Source organism: Nannobrachium achirus, assembly GCF_963921795.1.
Source record: "Nannobrachium achirus genome assembly, chromosome: 22".
Taxonomy (NCBI): Eukaryota; Metazoa; Chordata; class Actinopteri; order Myctophiformes; family Myctophidae; genus Nannobrachium; species Nannobrachium achirus.
In genome coordinates this window covers 4483138-4498538 of record NC_137829.1, presented here as the reverse complement: position 1 = coordinate 4498538, position 15401 = coordinate 4483138, and the positions used below count along the sequence as shown (strand labels likewise).

The following is a 15401-nucleotide window of genomic DNA, read 5'->3' as shown; positions in this document are numbered from 1 at the left end:
AATGTTCTTAATGTCTGTAGCCGGCCTTACTTGTCCCATATTGGCAGCATGGAGGAAATGTTTGACGATCAGTCCAGCTGTTTTCAAGATTTGTCGCACACAGTCAAACACACTGTGTGCATAATCTCTGCGTATCTGGCAGAGATAATGAGTAATGAGAGGCTGTATTATTGATTATATTGTATGTAGGCATATAAACTGTATAATAAAATGAGTAAAATAAATCCTATACATGCAATCTAATACTGTTGTGGAAAATGTTGCTCTCAATCTTAGTAGTTCAACACAATCATTTAGTGATGACTCAGACACATCCTTATGAATAAATTCTAACTTTATTTACTAATATTTAACAATTTGTTCCGAAAAAACTACATATCCATGATGCGCTTCATGCTCATGAACTTCATGCCGCTCATTCCCATCTGACTGAAGTTCCTGTACTCTCCAGGCCTCATGTAGGTCATCCTGCCCCTGTAGTGGGGCTGCTCGTACATCAGCCAGTGGCCGTCCATCACGTTGCAGGACTGGCAGTTGCTCATCTGGTAACGGTCCATGATGTTGTCACAGTCATCCATCATCTCGTGACTCTGTCCACCGAAGTTCTCCCTCTCGTAGATCTTCATCCTGAATTGGCCTCTGTGCTGTTTGTGGAAAAGGAAAGGTTTATATTAGTGATGGACTTTAATTTAAAATTAAGTACTCAGTACTTAATTTTATTATTTCATTACTACAGTACTACTGTAGTAATGAAATTATCCAGGAGAAAATACAATATACAAGATTGTAAGATTATAGTTATACGCATATTCATCCTACCATGGGGATCATGCGGCAGGACCTGATGCAGTCTCTCCATCCAAACATGCTCATGTAATCGGCATACTCTCCCCTCCTCATGAAGTGCTGGTTTCCCATGTAGTTGGGGCGGTCGTAGACCATGACGCAGCCGCTCTCCACCCTGCAGGAGTGGCACCTGCTCAGGTAGGAGGACATGTCAGCGAAGTCGCTCATGCACTCATAAGAGCGACCCTGGAAGTTCTTGTCCTCGTAGAAGATGATCTGAAAACACATAATGGTACAGTACATTTGTAATGATCTGAGATGCTATAGTAGAAACATAATGTTTATGGTGTTTTTATTGCTATGATAGTAAATGCCAGTCAGGTTAAAGCATTCTAAAGTTGATATTGGATACATTTAGCTGAAAGTTAGGAAGTTTTACAATGTGTTATGAAAGTGCTTTGGTGCCTACCTTTCCCATGGTCATGATGGCTGGTTCTTGCTCAGGACTGAATTGTCACTGCTCTGGTTTGCTGTTCGTTTTAACCCTTACTTTTATACTAGCCCAACGCCAAAGACTAGTAGGGGCCTCTATTGTGCAAACCCCCTGACCCAGCACATGACATACATACCTACTGAGCACTATAGATGTGTGGTACAGATTCATGCGTACAGTGTACAAATTGTTTCCTAACATAAAGAGGTAAAAGGAAGCTTCCACACATCCTCTGTATTGTACATAGTGAGGTATTTCATGGGATATTTCACTGTATTTCAGAGCAAATGACAGTGATGACAGATATATTACATTTGACTGTACCTTTGTATGGGAATTATTGACTGACAGGCTTGTTATACAGTAAGAACAGTGTTAGTCCTTTTAACATAAGCGTATCGTTAGCTAATGAAACTACTGATAGACACAGTAGGTGAAACTAAATATAGTACATATACATACTAATGTAGAGTATGAATATTTCTGTTGAAAGATCTTCCATGAACATGTTCCCTCCAGCTTTAACCAAGTTGTGGTTTGTATTAATCAGATCTGGGAAGTCACAACATAGCCTTTCTAACACATATCCCATATCCCATATCCCATATTCAGTATGTAGGAATAGAATTTCCCCACATATTTAGATGCATCAGATACTCCTGGAAGACGCAGTAGCTTAATATTTATCCACATGTCATAGTTTAAGGATGAGCTTGTATAGAATTGATTAAATAATTTTGGTTACAGGAGCAGTATCTCCCGTATTTGAAAGAAAGATGACCCAATGAGCCAATTATGACCAAAGTTATCTGGCTAAATGACAGTAAGTAAAAGTATTTCAGGTTAAGATCATATGTTTCTTTTACAGGTAAACCAGATCAATAGTACTTAGTAAAAAGAAATGCTGCTCATGTAAAGTAAGTACATGTGCTCAGTTGAAACACGCTGACGAGCCATGTTATAAATATGTTTTTGGACTCCTCCCTCCATACTCAACTCTAAGTGCCTTGAACATTTTTCTTGTTTTTCGATGTCTGCTCATTCTTGATGAGGAGAAATAACAGTGGCCATGGTTTTCTGGTTCCACAATAAGATCGGCCAAAATATTTACCGTGCATCAATTATTTTCAGCCTAGAATCAAGCCATCCTGGATCCTGGTGAATCATGACCATAAAACCATTGATTCTGTGAGACAGAAATACATTTAATGATATGATATACTACATTGTGGGGCTGCATAGCTCAGGGGTAGAGAAACCGTTATTAGAGCACGAAGGGTTCCCGAAGGGTTCCCAGTTCGAATCCGGGCTCCCCCTGAGTTAAGGGTCCTTGGGCAAGACTGTGAACTCCACATTGCTCCCGGTGAGCAGGTTGGTGCCTTGCATGGTTTCCTCCGCCACCGGTGTATGAATGTGTGCGTGAATGGGTGAATGTAATGCACAATCTCTGTAAATCGCTTTGGATAAAAGCGCTATATAAATGCAACATTTACCATTTTACATTTAATGAATACCCTTAGTTTAGCGTTTTCTTTTTCTTTTTTCTACTTATTTTTCCCCCCCCACAAAATCAAAGGTTTTATGATTCACCAGGATCCTGGATGGCTTGATTCTAAATTTAAAATAATTGATATAAATATTTGTGTAAATCTCTATGAAAAAAAAAAAATGAATGGACGCTACTATGCCCTATACTAGTCTTCTGACAAATGCGTTACAAATATACACACACATAAACATAGCTTGGATAATAAACATCAGAGGCCCAATGCTATATTCTGCTAGCCTGTTATTAGCAGCTTCCCATGCTGTACATTTTGCAATGAGCTACAGTACAGTAAGCTTTCTCATGGTGTAACGTTTATAATGACCTTGTAAAAATTGCCAACTTAACCATATCAGCAAAATTAGAGCTTCAGTAGGCCTATGTGTATGTTGTTTTATGGCTAACCTACCTGCCCATGCCCTTGCAGTCTACTGTATATAGAAGAACAGTGCAGTTTGTTTGACCTGTTTCCTCTTAGCTATGAGAGATGGACACATATAGTTCACTACTGTTCACTACAGACCAAACTATCCTGAACAACATATGCACATACACACCACACACAAATTGAAATGGAACGGAACACCTCTCTCATTCAGCGCATCACATGGTGACCCTTCACAGATAAGCTCATGAAAACATCAAAAGTCTCTTTGCAGTCATTTATTTGTATTTTTCAGTTAAATTTGCATCACCCGAGCCAACTTTGTCTAAAGACTAATTTGTACTTCGTCAAACGGCCATGTGCAGCGACGTATAGCTTATGCCTGAAGCCTAATTAAAAATAAAATAAAAATAACTCGTAGATGATTTTTAAAATCAGTTATTTTCGTTGAGTGTCACGGTTGTTCAACGAAGAATTAATTGCTCCTAACAGGATTCCATGATGCGTCTGATGGAGCCAATCCTCATGTCCATGGGGCCCATGCCCATGTCTCTGGTGCTCCTGTACTCTCCAGGCCTCAGATAGATCATCCTGCCTCTGTAGTGGGGTTGTTCATGCAGCAGCCAGTGGCCGTCTGTCACGTTGCAGGACTGACAGTCGGCCATACGGTAGCGATCCTGAATGGAATCACAGTCTTCCTGCAGTTCATGCATCTGACCAGAGAAGTTCTCCCTCTCATAGATCCTCATGCGGAAGTTTCCCCTGTGCTGTATTTGAAAGAAAAAATGGAGAGGAACAAGTTTACATTGAAGTACAGCACAAGCAGTGTTTGAAGTCACTTTCAAAATCGTAGTAGTCATTTACATTGCAATATTATTTCCTTTCCTTTTGCGTTACTGAAATCAAGCATGAAAGGGACTAGGCATAATATTAAATGGAAGTGTGTAAGCTAAATGCAATAGCAGAATGCCACAATAACACAATTGTATTGGTATTAAAAATGTAATGAAGGATTGCAAAAAGGCCTTTTGTGAGCATTCATTTGTTTGAAGGTTAAAATGACAGTTTCTGCAAGTAATGCTTCACTTGATTTTAACTAAAGATAATAACCAATTTGTACAAATGTTATGTAACATTACTTTGTAATTCATAACAACTATTATCACATGCATTAGGCTACTTAAAGTATTGCATTGCCCCCAGCACTGTATACAATTCTAACGTGAGTTGATATGGTATGGTTGGTATATAACTTGACAAATGGGCATAAAGTCTCATACCATGGGGATCATACGGCAGGATCGGATACAGTCGCTCATGCTCACTCCCATCAGGCGCTGGTTGTCAGGGTACTCTCCCCTCTTTGCCAGCATCTGGTGGCCCATGAAGTTGGGCCGCTCATAGACCATGAAGCAGCCGCTCTCCACCCTACAGGAGTTGCAGCGACTCAGGTAGGAGGTCAACTCAGCACAGTCGCTGCTGGTCTCATAGGAGCGACCCTGGAAGTTCCTGTCCTCGTAGAAGATGATCTGGTGGAGAAGAAAGAAAAAAAACAATACGTAATGCATAATGCAACCGATGAGCTGCATTTTCAGATTAAAGAAGTTAGAAATAATAATAAAGAATTGTTGTCCTACCCTGCCCATTTTGATGTTGATTCCTGTCCCTGACGGCACTGGTACTCTGCGCACCCATCCTTTCACTTTTATACAGAACTTGATAGCTAAATGATCTATGGAGCCATTGTATTGAATGACTTACTCAGCAGCATAGCATACAGGACTAAATGGGTCTGTAAATGGTTACTATTCCAGACTGTATGCATCTGGGGCAGTGCCAGCTGCAGCAGCTCTCATATGGGGGACAGGTGGATGACAGCAGCAAAAGTATCAACTGGGTCTTTTTTCACTGTCAGTTTAATAGGGCCATGGAGGTAGAAACTTCAATATTTTACACACTGTAGTTAGTCACATAACTGGCAAACAAAAACGTTCATGGATGTCTTGAACATGGCGAGGGTTCAGTGGGTCATAGAAAAATGAGTAGAGGGTTTTATTTTCTTGGCACAGATACAGCAAGTATACAACAGACGGCTGGGTCTGAAAATATCTATTTTTCTATTTTATTTTGTCACTTGTTTGTGAAGAAATCACAGAAGTGGTCTATAATATGGCAAGACATTCAATTGACACATTGATGACAACAATAAGCCTAAGGAGTAGTATTAGATGCATGCAAAATCCCTCCTGTAAGAGAACAGAACTCTTCTTAAGATGATCTCGAATAAGGTTTAAATGTAGTAGTAATAATAATAATAATAACTAGAAGCAGTGCTCTTCCGAGCACAGGTCTCCGCCAGGGCAGGCGTCCTGGTGGCGCTATAATAGGCAATGTGAAAAGGGTGGCATGTGTGTTCTAACTTCTTCGCCAATCTGAGGCCTTTCACGGCAATCGGACGCTGCGTGCATGATTTGCGGCATTGTGTTCCAAAAATGTGTTTTGCAAAAGTCTACCTGCTGGTGGTGCTATAACAGGCCAATGTGAAAATGGTGGCATTTGTTCTGTGACTAATATGTGTGGCAAACTTCATGGTAACCGCAAGCTGCGTTGATGATTTGAGGCATTTTGTTCAAAAATTGAGCAATCCTGCACACTTTGGAAGAGAGATACTGTGCACTGATTTGCGTGATTGTTGGAGAAAATCTGATAGAATAATATCAAAGAATGTGTTTTACATAAGTTGGCCTCCTCTACTGTATATCGGATATCCTTGGATATATATCCTATAGATATCACAGATTGGCCTGATCTGATCGAAATGAAACTGTGCACACCCACTCCCGGAATGAATGCCAGAGCAGAAACACTGCCCCACCCTTTTCACATGGGCATGTTAAGAGGCAGAACCAAACGGCTTTCTCAGATTTTTCATATTCCATCCTGATTGGCTTCCAAAGTTTGCAAGTACACAGCGTGCGGTTGCTGTGAAACTTTGCATGCACATTGCCACTAGGCTGAGGAAGACATGCCTCCCTTTTCACATTGTCCTGTTACACCACCAGCAGGTTGATTATTGCAAAACACATTTTTGGAACAAAATGCCTCAAATCATGAATGCAGTGTCCGATTGCCATGAAAGGCCTTGGAAGAAATGTCACACTTTTTACATTGGCAAACACATGGGCCATAGTACTGTAGGGGGAAATGACAATGACTAGATTGGGAGAAATGTAAAAAGGAAAATGTCAAAAGAAAAAGGTTCATCTCCCCCCTAAAAAAATTAAAAAATATATATATATATAATCGAAAACGAATCTTATGTACAAATACTGTGTACAGAATAAGCTTACACTATAACTGCGCTGATTTTGCCTGCCTTCTGCGCCATTACACCACTTCCCTTATCCTAGAGCACCACAACAGAAATACGCCTTTTACTGTTATTTTAAATGTCGGTTTAACTGCAGGGCAGCTTATATAAATGCTCACGTAAAGTTATGTTCTCAATAGCAAGGAATTATGACAGCATAGCAGGCCTATACGATTACAGCGAGACAACCTACAGAACATACCAATGGTGCTGGGGGCCTGCTAGAGCAGTGGTTCTCAACCTTTTCAGGCCGCACCCCCCAAAATAATCATATTTTAACTGGGGACCCCTCACCCTGACTAGCACTAAAAGTTGAGGCATTACATTTTGTATAACTCGGTTCTATTGTGAAAATAGCCTCTAATATTTGACAATTTGGCCAATGTTTAATTTGACATTTTAGAGTTATTAAAAAGTCCTCAAATTGTCACTTTAGAGATGTGCAGATAGATACCCTCTAGTCTATACACTTAAACTTTACATGGTTTGTTTACTTTTGAGTTAGAAAACAATGTTACAGTGGCGCTCGGGTGGCGCAGAGGTAAAGTCCCTGCCCACCACCACTGAAGGTTGTGGGTTTGAATCCCCTGTGGTGCAACTGGCTATGTCGGGTGTCTGTACACAATTGGTCCGTGTTCGGGGAGGGAAGCCGTACAGGCTGGGAGTATTCCTGTCAGGGAGTGTTGGGTGGGAGGAGTAGGACGAAGGCTCTACGTCCTTCTGTTGGGGGCTCCTCACTGGCAGGTGAGTCAGTAGGATACAACAGCAGTGACAACACAGAAATGTGTGTGGGAAGGAATCAATTGGTATAACGACTAAATTCTGGCAAAAAAAGGGGTACAAATAATTGGCTAAAAACCCTCTGGAACTCAATTGAAAACAATGTTACATATTAAGTTAATCATCTGGGCACCCCCCAAAATAATTTGGGTTGAGAACCACTGTGCTAGAGCACGACCGTTGGCTCCAACCACTGCCCACAGAGGGAACTACAGATGTCTCAGACATACTCCCAGTGGAGTCAGTTCAGCAAAAGCTAAGTTATGGCAACATGACTGGTGTCTTGCACCCGCGCGAAAGCATGACACCAGTCATGTTGCCATACCTTAGCAACAGGCATGATGATTACTATCAGTGGATAGTATTATTTTACCGCATTTTACAGCATTAACAATAATACATTGCACCCGTGCTGACCTACTGAACCGAGGAATAAACCATTTGTCAAGATTGATTGATTGATTGAAGACTTTATTAGAAGTTTGCATAGAAAAAGGTACAGTTTCATGACGGTACAGTTCACTGGTACAAGGTCTACTAAAAGGAGATCCTAGAAAAGACTAAGCTTATTTCCACAGGAAACCATTAAAGTATCTCATATAACATTGAATGACAGACGAATATTACACAGTAGGCTACTATGCAGTAGATATAGTCAGTAAAAAAAATAAAGAACAAAAAAAAAAAACAGAAAGTATATACAAAGAACGGGCAGGGGGGGGGGGGTAGGGCTGGGCTGGGCTAGGGGGGATACAAGTGTTGGTGGAGAATATAATACCTTGTGAAAGCGATAATTTTGTTCTAATTAGCAGTGTAGTTTGTTAAAAGTGATTTAATAACAGAATAATCAACGCAGATAGCCATAGAGACATTTGCGAATTTATTCTAAGAAGTAGGTCTACATTTATTTATTTTTTCCCCCTGGAGGCAAGGTATGGCAGCTTCCATACCTTGCCATACCCAATTGACGCCTCTGTATACTCTTTCACAATTACTCCAGTTATCACCTGATGGCTTTTTGTTTTGTTTTGTTTTGTTTGGAAAGTACATTTGAGAGTTTACTGAGCACAGACACACTTCTTATAATAAGCTGCACACTGTACACAGTGCTACATCTTTGGTAGTAATCAGTTGACATTAAAAGATGTTTAATAAATAACTAGTGCTGTCCAAAAATAACATTTTATTCATGATTAATCAGATTATTTATATAGTTAATTGCGTGTTTAATCACAAATAAGTCATCCGTTTTTATTTGTTCACAATGTAGCCTACCTTAGACTTATAGGGATATGTTTCAAGTCTTTTTTTACCCCTATCAATCTGGCTAGCAAGAAGAATATTCTATCTGATATACCATATTGTAATATGATAATTTGTTGTATTCAAGTATGTTATAAATCAATGTGACCTCAAAGCCAAACAATAGACAGACAATTTAAGAAATCTATTCGATTTTTATTGGTATTAATGAGCAGATGTTTAGGAGAGTTAAATATTTGAACTTGTGAATTGATACATTGCTCAATACTCTGAGACCATAGTAGAAACCGCACACCAATAGGAAAAATGTACACTTCTTTTATTAATACAACACAAGACAATGTTGCAGTCCAAGGTGGTTATCCATCAAAATGATAATGACAAAATTATTTTAATCTTCAGGTTAAAGTTTTAAAAGTTTTACTGTATACCAGTGGTTCTCTGGATTCTATAGGGTCTCTGTGGGTTCCTTTAGGGGGATCTAAATTGACCCATACAAGTCTGTAACTCTGACAGTGTACAAGTGCGTACACCTGTTCATTTGGTTCCATTTGTACTCTGTTAAGGGGAGACCTTGAAATTTGAAGGTTTGAGAAACATTGCTGTATACTGATAGATTGTTTATTGATCTAAAAGAAATAAAGACATTGCAAAACAAAGAGTTGTATTATATTTAAACTCTTTATTTCATTGTTATTTCATTCTTCAACAGGAATCCATGATGCGCCTCACAGAGCTGAATTTCATTCCACTGTAGCCCATCTCCTTGAAGTTCCTGTACTCTCCAGGCCTCATGTACCACATCCTGCCTCTGAAGTGGGGCTGCTCGTACATCAGCCAGTGGCCGTCCATCACGTTGCAGGACTGACAGTCGTTCATACGGAAATGTTCCAGGAAGGAGTCACAGTCTTCCATTAGGTCTTGGCTCTGGCCTTGGAAGTTATCTCTCTCATAGACCCTCATACTGTAGGATCCTCTGTGCTGTTGGAGAATATGCAAAAGACAAAACATTTTCCATGATTCTATGATTTCTTATGCGTTTGGTTCTTTAGCGCAGTGGTTCTCAAAGGGACTATGTGGGTTCCTTTAGGGGGGTCTAAATTGACCCATACAAGTATGTAACTGACAGTGTACAAATGGAACCAAATGAACCCCTTAGGGTTCATTGGTTTCCATTTGTACACTTTCAGAGTTTTGAAAGTTTGAGAAACACTGGTTAAGTCAAAAGTACTGCACTGCACTATTTTAGTCCTATAGTGTTGCTTCTTACAAGGTAAGATGCAGACACTGCTTAAACAGCATAGACTAGATATACCTTAACTGCATACATTATTTTTGAAATACTACTTAAGTTAATCACATCTGCTATATGAATAAAATGTCAAACTAATGTCTCATCCAGAGATAAGGCACAAACATGAAACGCATGTCTAATCCAGAGAGAGTAAAGGGCCTTGCAAACCTGAGGAATCTCACGGCAGGAGCGAATAGAGTCACTCATGCCAAAACGACTGTAGTCAGAGTACTCTCCCCTCCTCAGGAAGTACTGGTTCCCCATGAAGCTGGTGCGGTCGTAGACCATGAAGCAGCCGCTCTCCACCCTGCAGGAGTTGCACCTGCTCAGGTAGGAGGTCATGTCGGAGCAGTCGCTCATGCACTCATAGGAGCGCCCCTGGAAGTTCTTCTCCTCATATAAGATGATCTGTGAAAAAGACATTGGGCGGTCACCTAAATTCCGTTGGATATGATGTCCCCAATTTGATTTTTTTTTAGTTTTTGTAGGCTGATCATGCTACAAGTAAGCTACACACCCGACCTGTTTTTTGTTTGTTAATTTTTTGGGTGATCTCTGTCAACTAGTAAACCCCCCCCCCAACCCCCCCTCTCCTACAGTATCTTTGTTACACTGTATGAAATTCCCATATGCTTGAAGTTAATGAGTCCTGCCTGATTTAGAAAGTGCTTTGTTCATGGTATAATCTGTACATACCTTGCCCATGTTTGATGGTCTGACTTTCTGGGATTCTGTCCAACAGTCGGTAGCTGCCAGGGGGCTTTTATACTTTACTACTACTATACGCACCGTAGCAGGGTTTTGTTATTTAAATTATGTGGAAGCTGATGAATAAGCAGGTCTGCGATCACTGTTACTGTAATTTCAAATTGTGCCATCATGATGCAGAATAAAGGGAACTAAATTGGGATGGAGAAATTGGTGTGTGGAGAAGATGGAGAAAATCAAAAGGATTAGACCTCATGTGGAGTGTCGTACAGATCCAGAAAACTGAGTTATCAGTATATCAGATATATGAGAACAGTATTTTTCTGGGAGAGTAGCTTGAATATCACCTCTTCAGTATTTGTGGTATGAGTAGTACGCTGTAATTAGTGTGTAAAGAACAAGGATTCCACAGGGGCATAGGGAATAAAACAATTACTTAAATAAACAAAGGACCCTTTCTGCTATCTAAACATTTATTTTCAATACCATCTAAAAAAGATGGCACACTATCAAGTTCTGTTGAAAAGGTGTTTGTTTAATACTTATTTGACAGTGACAGATACTGTCAACATACAGTACAGAAAATAATCGACAAACATGCTGATGGCACTCCATAACATCACATGCACTGTATAGCTGAATTGCAATGTTTGCCTCCAAATGGGCCTTTGTTAAAAACATATTTAAAGTACAACATACAATATGACCAGACTACATTGCACTATGCTCTTCCCATGTACTTTAAATCCCAATCCAAAGTGAAAATGACTCTCTCTTTATGTTTCCTCGACATCATTTGCTGGTGATGTTGTAAAGTCATATGCGTGTGCCAATATTCTAGCAGACACAAGTCATTTACCTAGTGGTCATTGGCTTAAAATTATGTTACTTCAACTAGTTAGACAAGTTGTTTAGTTTAACTTTGAGAAAAGTTCAACTGGCTGTTAGACAAGTTGTTTAGTTTAACTTTGAGAAAAGAACAGTTTGTCAAATCAAGGTGACAAACAACTGTTTATATTAGTACAAAATAGATCTTAAGGTGTGTTGAGAGTCAATAATATTAACCCTGGAAAATGATTTCTCTTTAACCCCAAAACATGATGAGGCTTTCTGTTGACGGAACCATTCGGCATCCTGCACAACTTGGTCATTCTTACTGTGTGTGAGAGTTCTCTTGAATGGTAGTTCAAGTCATGGCTAGAAATATTCAGTGGTTCCTGGGATAAGTCAAGGCGCAACTTGAGACAATTAGAACTCACACACCAAACACATTGAAACTTCTTTCATTACACAAAACTAAGATCATGGTGGATCTTTGTCATGTCAGTCATTGCCCTGCCATGGACAAACTGTACGTATATCTATATCTTATTTTAAAAGAGCAAAATGTCACATGACAATGCCCTCCATGACTAAGAAATAGTAAACCGTCAGCCAACACATAAAACACAAAATGAAAATACTTAAGAAAATCGTTCTTACTATAGCTCCAGATAAGCCAAGACAATTTCACAAAGGGTTCTCTGATATGGGAGAACTGAATGTAAATAAAGCATTTCGTCTTTGTAACCTGCACATCTCAATTCAGCCAATTCTTTGATACGAGGCCATTACAGTATGACAAAGGGAAATCAAACTTGACCAAACCATTTAGCTGATATGCAAATCAAGCTAATTTAGATGACAACAGCTTTCCCTTGTCGGCACATTCTGCATTTCGATATAAACCACAACACAGCTGCAGCTGTTTGGGAGGTGAGCAACAACATAAAGAATGGGGAAGGTAAGGACCCTTATAGACAGTATTTGCCTCAAAGTGTTCCCAGACGATTTGTAACATTTTTGACGGTTGATTTTCTCTTACATTTTCTGTTGCAGTGTTTACTTTTTTTGTATTGCATCATTTTAATGGAATACTCGAGGTTCAATGTGTTATAAAGAAAAATAGAGCGGGGACATCTTAAACACTATATACTTCTTTGTACAGCAAATAGCCGAACAACAAGCTCATGGCGCGTTGTAAATTAGGAAATGTGCTATTTCAGTTATTTTTTTAAATTTAAATATTTTTTTTTAATGTTGACAGATGTGTCCAAATTGGTTAATGTGGTTAACATATATATCTTTTTTTTTTATTAAAATGTGATATTATCTAACATAAATAGCTTACCAGGAATTAATTCTGTTGTCCTCCTAACAGATTGAATTGTTTGAGGATAAGAACTTCCAAGGTCGGCACCATGAGTGCAGTAGCGACTGCCCTGACCTGCAATCGTACATCAGTCGCTGCAATTCCATCAGGGTGGAGAGTGGCTGTTGGATCCTGTATGACCGTCCCAACTACACCGGTGTCCAGTACATCCTGACCCCTGGAGAATACATCGATCACCAGGAGTGGATGGGCTTGAATGACTGTATCAAATCATGTCGCTCAATCAAAAATGTAAGCTCAGTAAACAGTTATTTTACGCCGTAAATAGAGCTAAATGAACACTGAGGGTTTGACTATGTGTAGGTCTTTGGGGAGTTGAAATTACAGTGGGCTCAAGTGATATCATTCTGATAAAAAATCTAATATTTCAGCACTTTGGATGTTTGAAAGTTCAAATTTGATGCAGAAGCGTGTCCAGCTTGGGTTACCTCTGGGTGCACCAAACAGGCAGTAATTAGTCAGAATCCAATGGACAATAAAGAGAGTTAAGAGGCTCATGCTTTGGCAGCAACTGGCCTCTTCATGCATGCATGCGTCAATTAGTGAAGGAAACAAGGAAGATGTCCAAGAAAAGACCACAATTCATATAGGCAAACTCTAAGTCATTTGGAACACATTACATACTCTAGTACACTAACATAATTTTTTCCATGCCATTGATTGTCATTCTCTGTCATTTCTGTCTCTGGCATTCTAAAGGTCTATGGGAATGCCTGGAAGATGAGATTCTATGACAGACAAGAGTTCCGGGGCCAAATGGCAGAGAGTGGTGAGGATTGCCCATCCGTTCACAAGGCCTTTAAGTTTAACGAGTTCCATTCGTGTGCCGTGCTGGACGGTGCATGGGCCCTCTACGAGCAGACCAACTATCGTGGCCGCCAGTACTTCCTGGAACGTGGCGAGTACCGAAACTATACAGACTGGGGTGCCACCTCCCCCGCCGTGGCCTCCTTCCGCAGGATCACAGAGTTCTGAGGTCTTCTCTGGGGTGCACCAGACTTCTGGAGCCCTTCAAAACCTCTTCCCCTTTACCATCTGATCTTATGCCCTGTTTTCCAACACTCACCTCTTTGAGTGTGAGCATTGGTGTCAGATGAATAAAATCAATTCCTGTCTGCACAAAATGTTGTCATAATCTAAAGGATCTTGTAACAAGGTGCACATGATTTGAATGTTATATGCATACATATAAGATGAGAACTTACAGTTAATTTTGTTCTGCACGTAAGGAAGTTTAGACTCAGCAATAGAGTTAGCTCAGCAATAGAGAGCAGAAAAAAAATCATACAATTGAAAGTGAAGTGAAGTCATGAAAGACATAGTAAATAGGCAGGAATAAAAGAACAATATACAGTAGGTATATAAGAGGTTAAAACAAGGGTTTTGCTTAGTCTCATGCATCATTAGCTCTATTGTTTGAGAACAGCTTTATTTTCATATCACTGGTTTCCAGGTACAGTATAAAGAAATGGATGATTTTCTTTTCTTTTTTTCTTTTTTACCTTTTTTTGTGTGAAAAAGCTCCATAATTTTTTTTACGGCAGTCTAAATGGGTTAAATAAGCATGTAAAAGAGAACATAAAAAGACCAGCAGATACTATATGTACATGAGGTTAAGCATAAGGTGCAAAAGTCTCAAGTAGGTAGGTCCACATAGTGGCAGGTATGTGCATAAGATTAAACAAAAGGGACAACAACAAAAAAACACTTCAGATTTTGCCCTAAAATCACGAAAAGCGGTACACAGTATGTCTAGAGCATACATGGGCAACTGGCGGCCTGGGGGCCACATGCGGCCCCCACCTTCACTTTATGCAGCCCACAGGTTAATACCGGAATACTGATATATTACTGATTTCAGCTGTTACAATTCCAAACATGACCAGTCAATATTAGTAGCTTAATGACTAGTATAGTAGTATTAAAATGTATTTTTTTATGTCCAACGTATTTGTATTTAGGTTCATAAAGTTAACATGAGTATATAACTAAATGCATTTGAAATTAGATACACAAACATGTTACATTTCAGGATTCCAATTCAAAAATAACAAAAAATTATTCAGGATTCCAATTCAAAAGAAGCAAAAATAGCCGATCTACAAGCTCATCATTTTTGCTTCTTTTGTATGAGATACTAGTATGACAAAGTAGGACTTAGAAATATGCAATGTGGCCCTCTGGAGTGAAGGTGGAAATATAGTGGCCCTCGCCATCATCAAAGTTGCCAAACCCTGGTCTAGTCATGTCATCAACATGGATCTGTCCCATTTAGCGCCACCATCAGGCCGATTTTTTCAAACACATTTTAGGACACTGATCCTACAGATTTTGCCCTAAAATCACGCAAAGCATGTACACAGTATGTCTAGAGTCATGTCATCAACATGGATCTGTCCCAGGCCATTTAGTGCCACCATCAGGCTGATTTTTACATGCGACCTGATGGCGCTTATCTCCCGATTAGGGAGTCTTACTGGTATAGTAGGCCTGTGGATCCAACAATAATTGATTGGTTACTTGAGGCACGTTTCCACCAGAGGCACGTTTCCACCAGGCTTTTG

General features: G+C 39.7%; 3 protein-coding genes across 3 annotated transcripts; 1 reads left to right on the top strand and 2 right to left on the bottom strand.

Annotated features, from left to right (window-relative positions):
* Positions 1-371: 371 nt before the first annotated feature.
* LOC308308293 (gamma-crystallin M2-like) lies at positions 372-1270 on the bottom strand (the record flags this gene model as incomplete). Its single annotated transcript, XM_080753677.1, has 3 exons — positions 372-644; positions 820-1062; positions 1256-1270. 3 exons carry the CDS (start codon positions 1268-1270, stop codon positions 372-374), a joined length of 531 nt encoding a protein of 176 aa, XP_080609803.1.
* Positions 1271-3695: 2425 nt separating this feature from the next.
* On the bottom strand, positions 3696-10205 carry LOC308308287 (gamma-crystallin M3-like; the record flags this gene model as incomplete). Its single annotated transcript, XM_080753670.1, has 3 exons — positions 3696-3977; positions 4491-4739; positions 10086-10205. The coding sequence occupies 3 exons, from the start codon at positions 10203-10205 to the stop codon at positions 3696-3698; spliced, it is 651 nt and encodes a 216-aa protein (XP_080609796.1).
* Positions 10206-12399: 2194 nt separating this feature from the next.
* On the top strand, positions 12400-13812 carry LOC308308161 (gamma-crystallin M2-like; the record flags this gene model as incomplete). Its single annotated transcript, XM_080753526.1, has 3 exons — positions 12400-12408; positions 12826-13068; positions 13537-13812. 3 exons carry the CDS (start codon positions 12400-12402, stop codon positions 13810-13812), a joined length of 528 nt encoding a protein of 175 aa, XP_080609652.1.
* Between the last annotated feature and the right edge of the window lie 1589 nt (positions 13813-15401).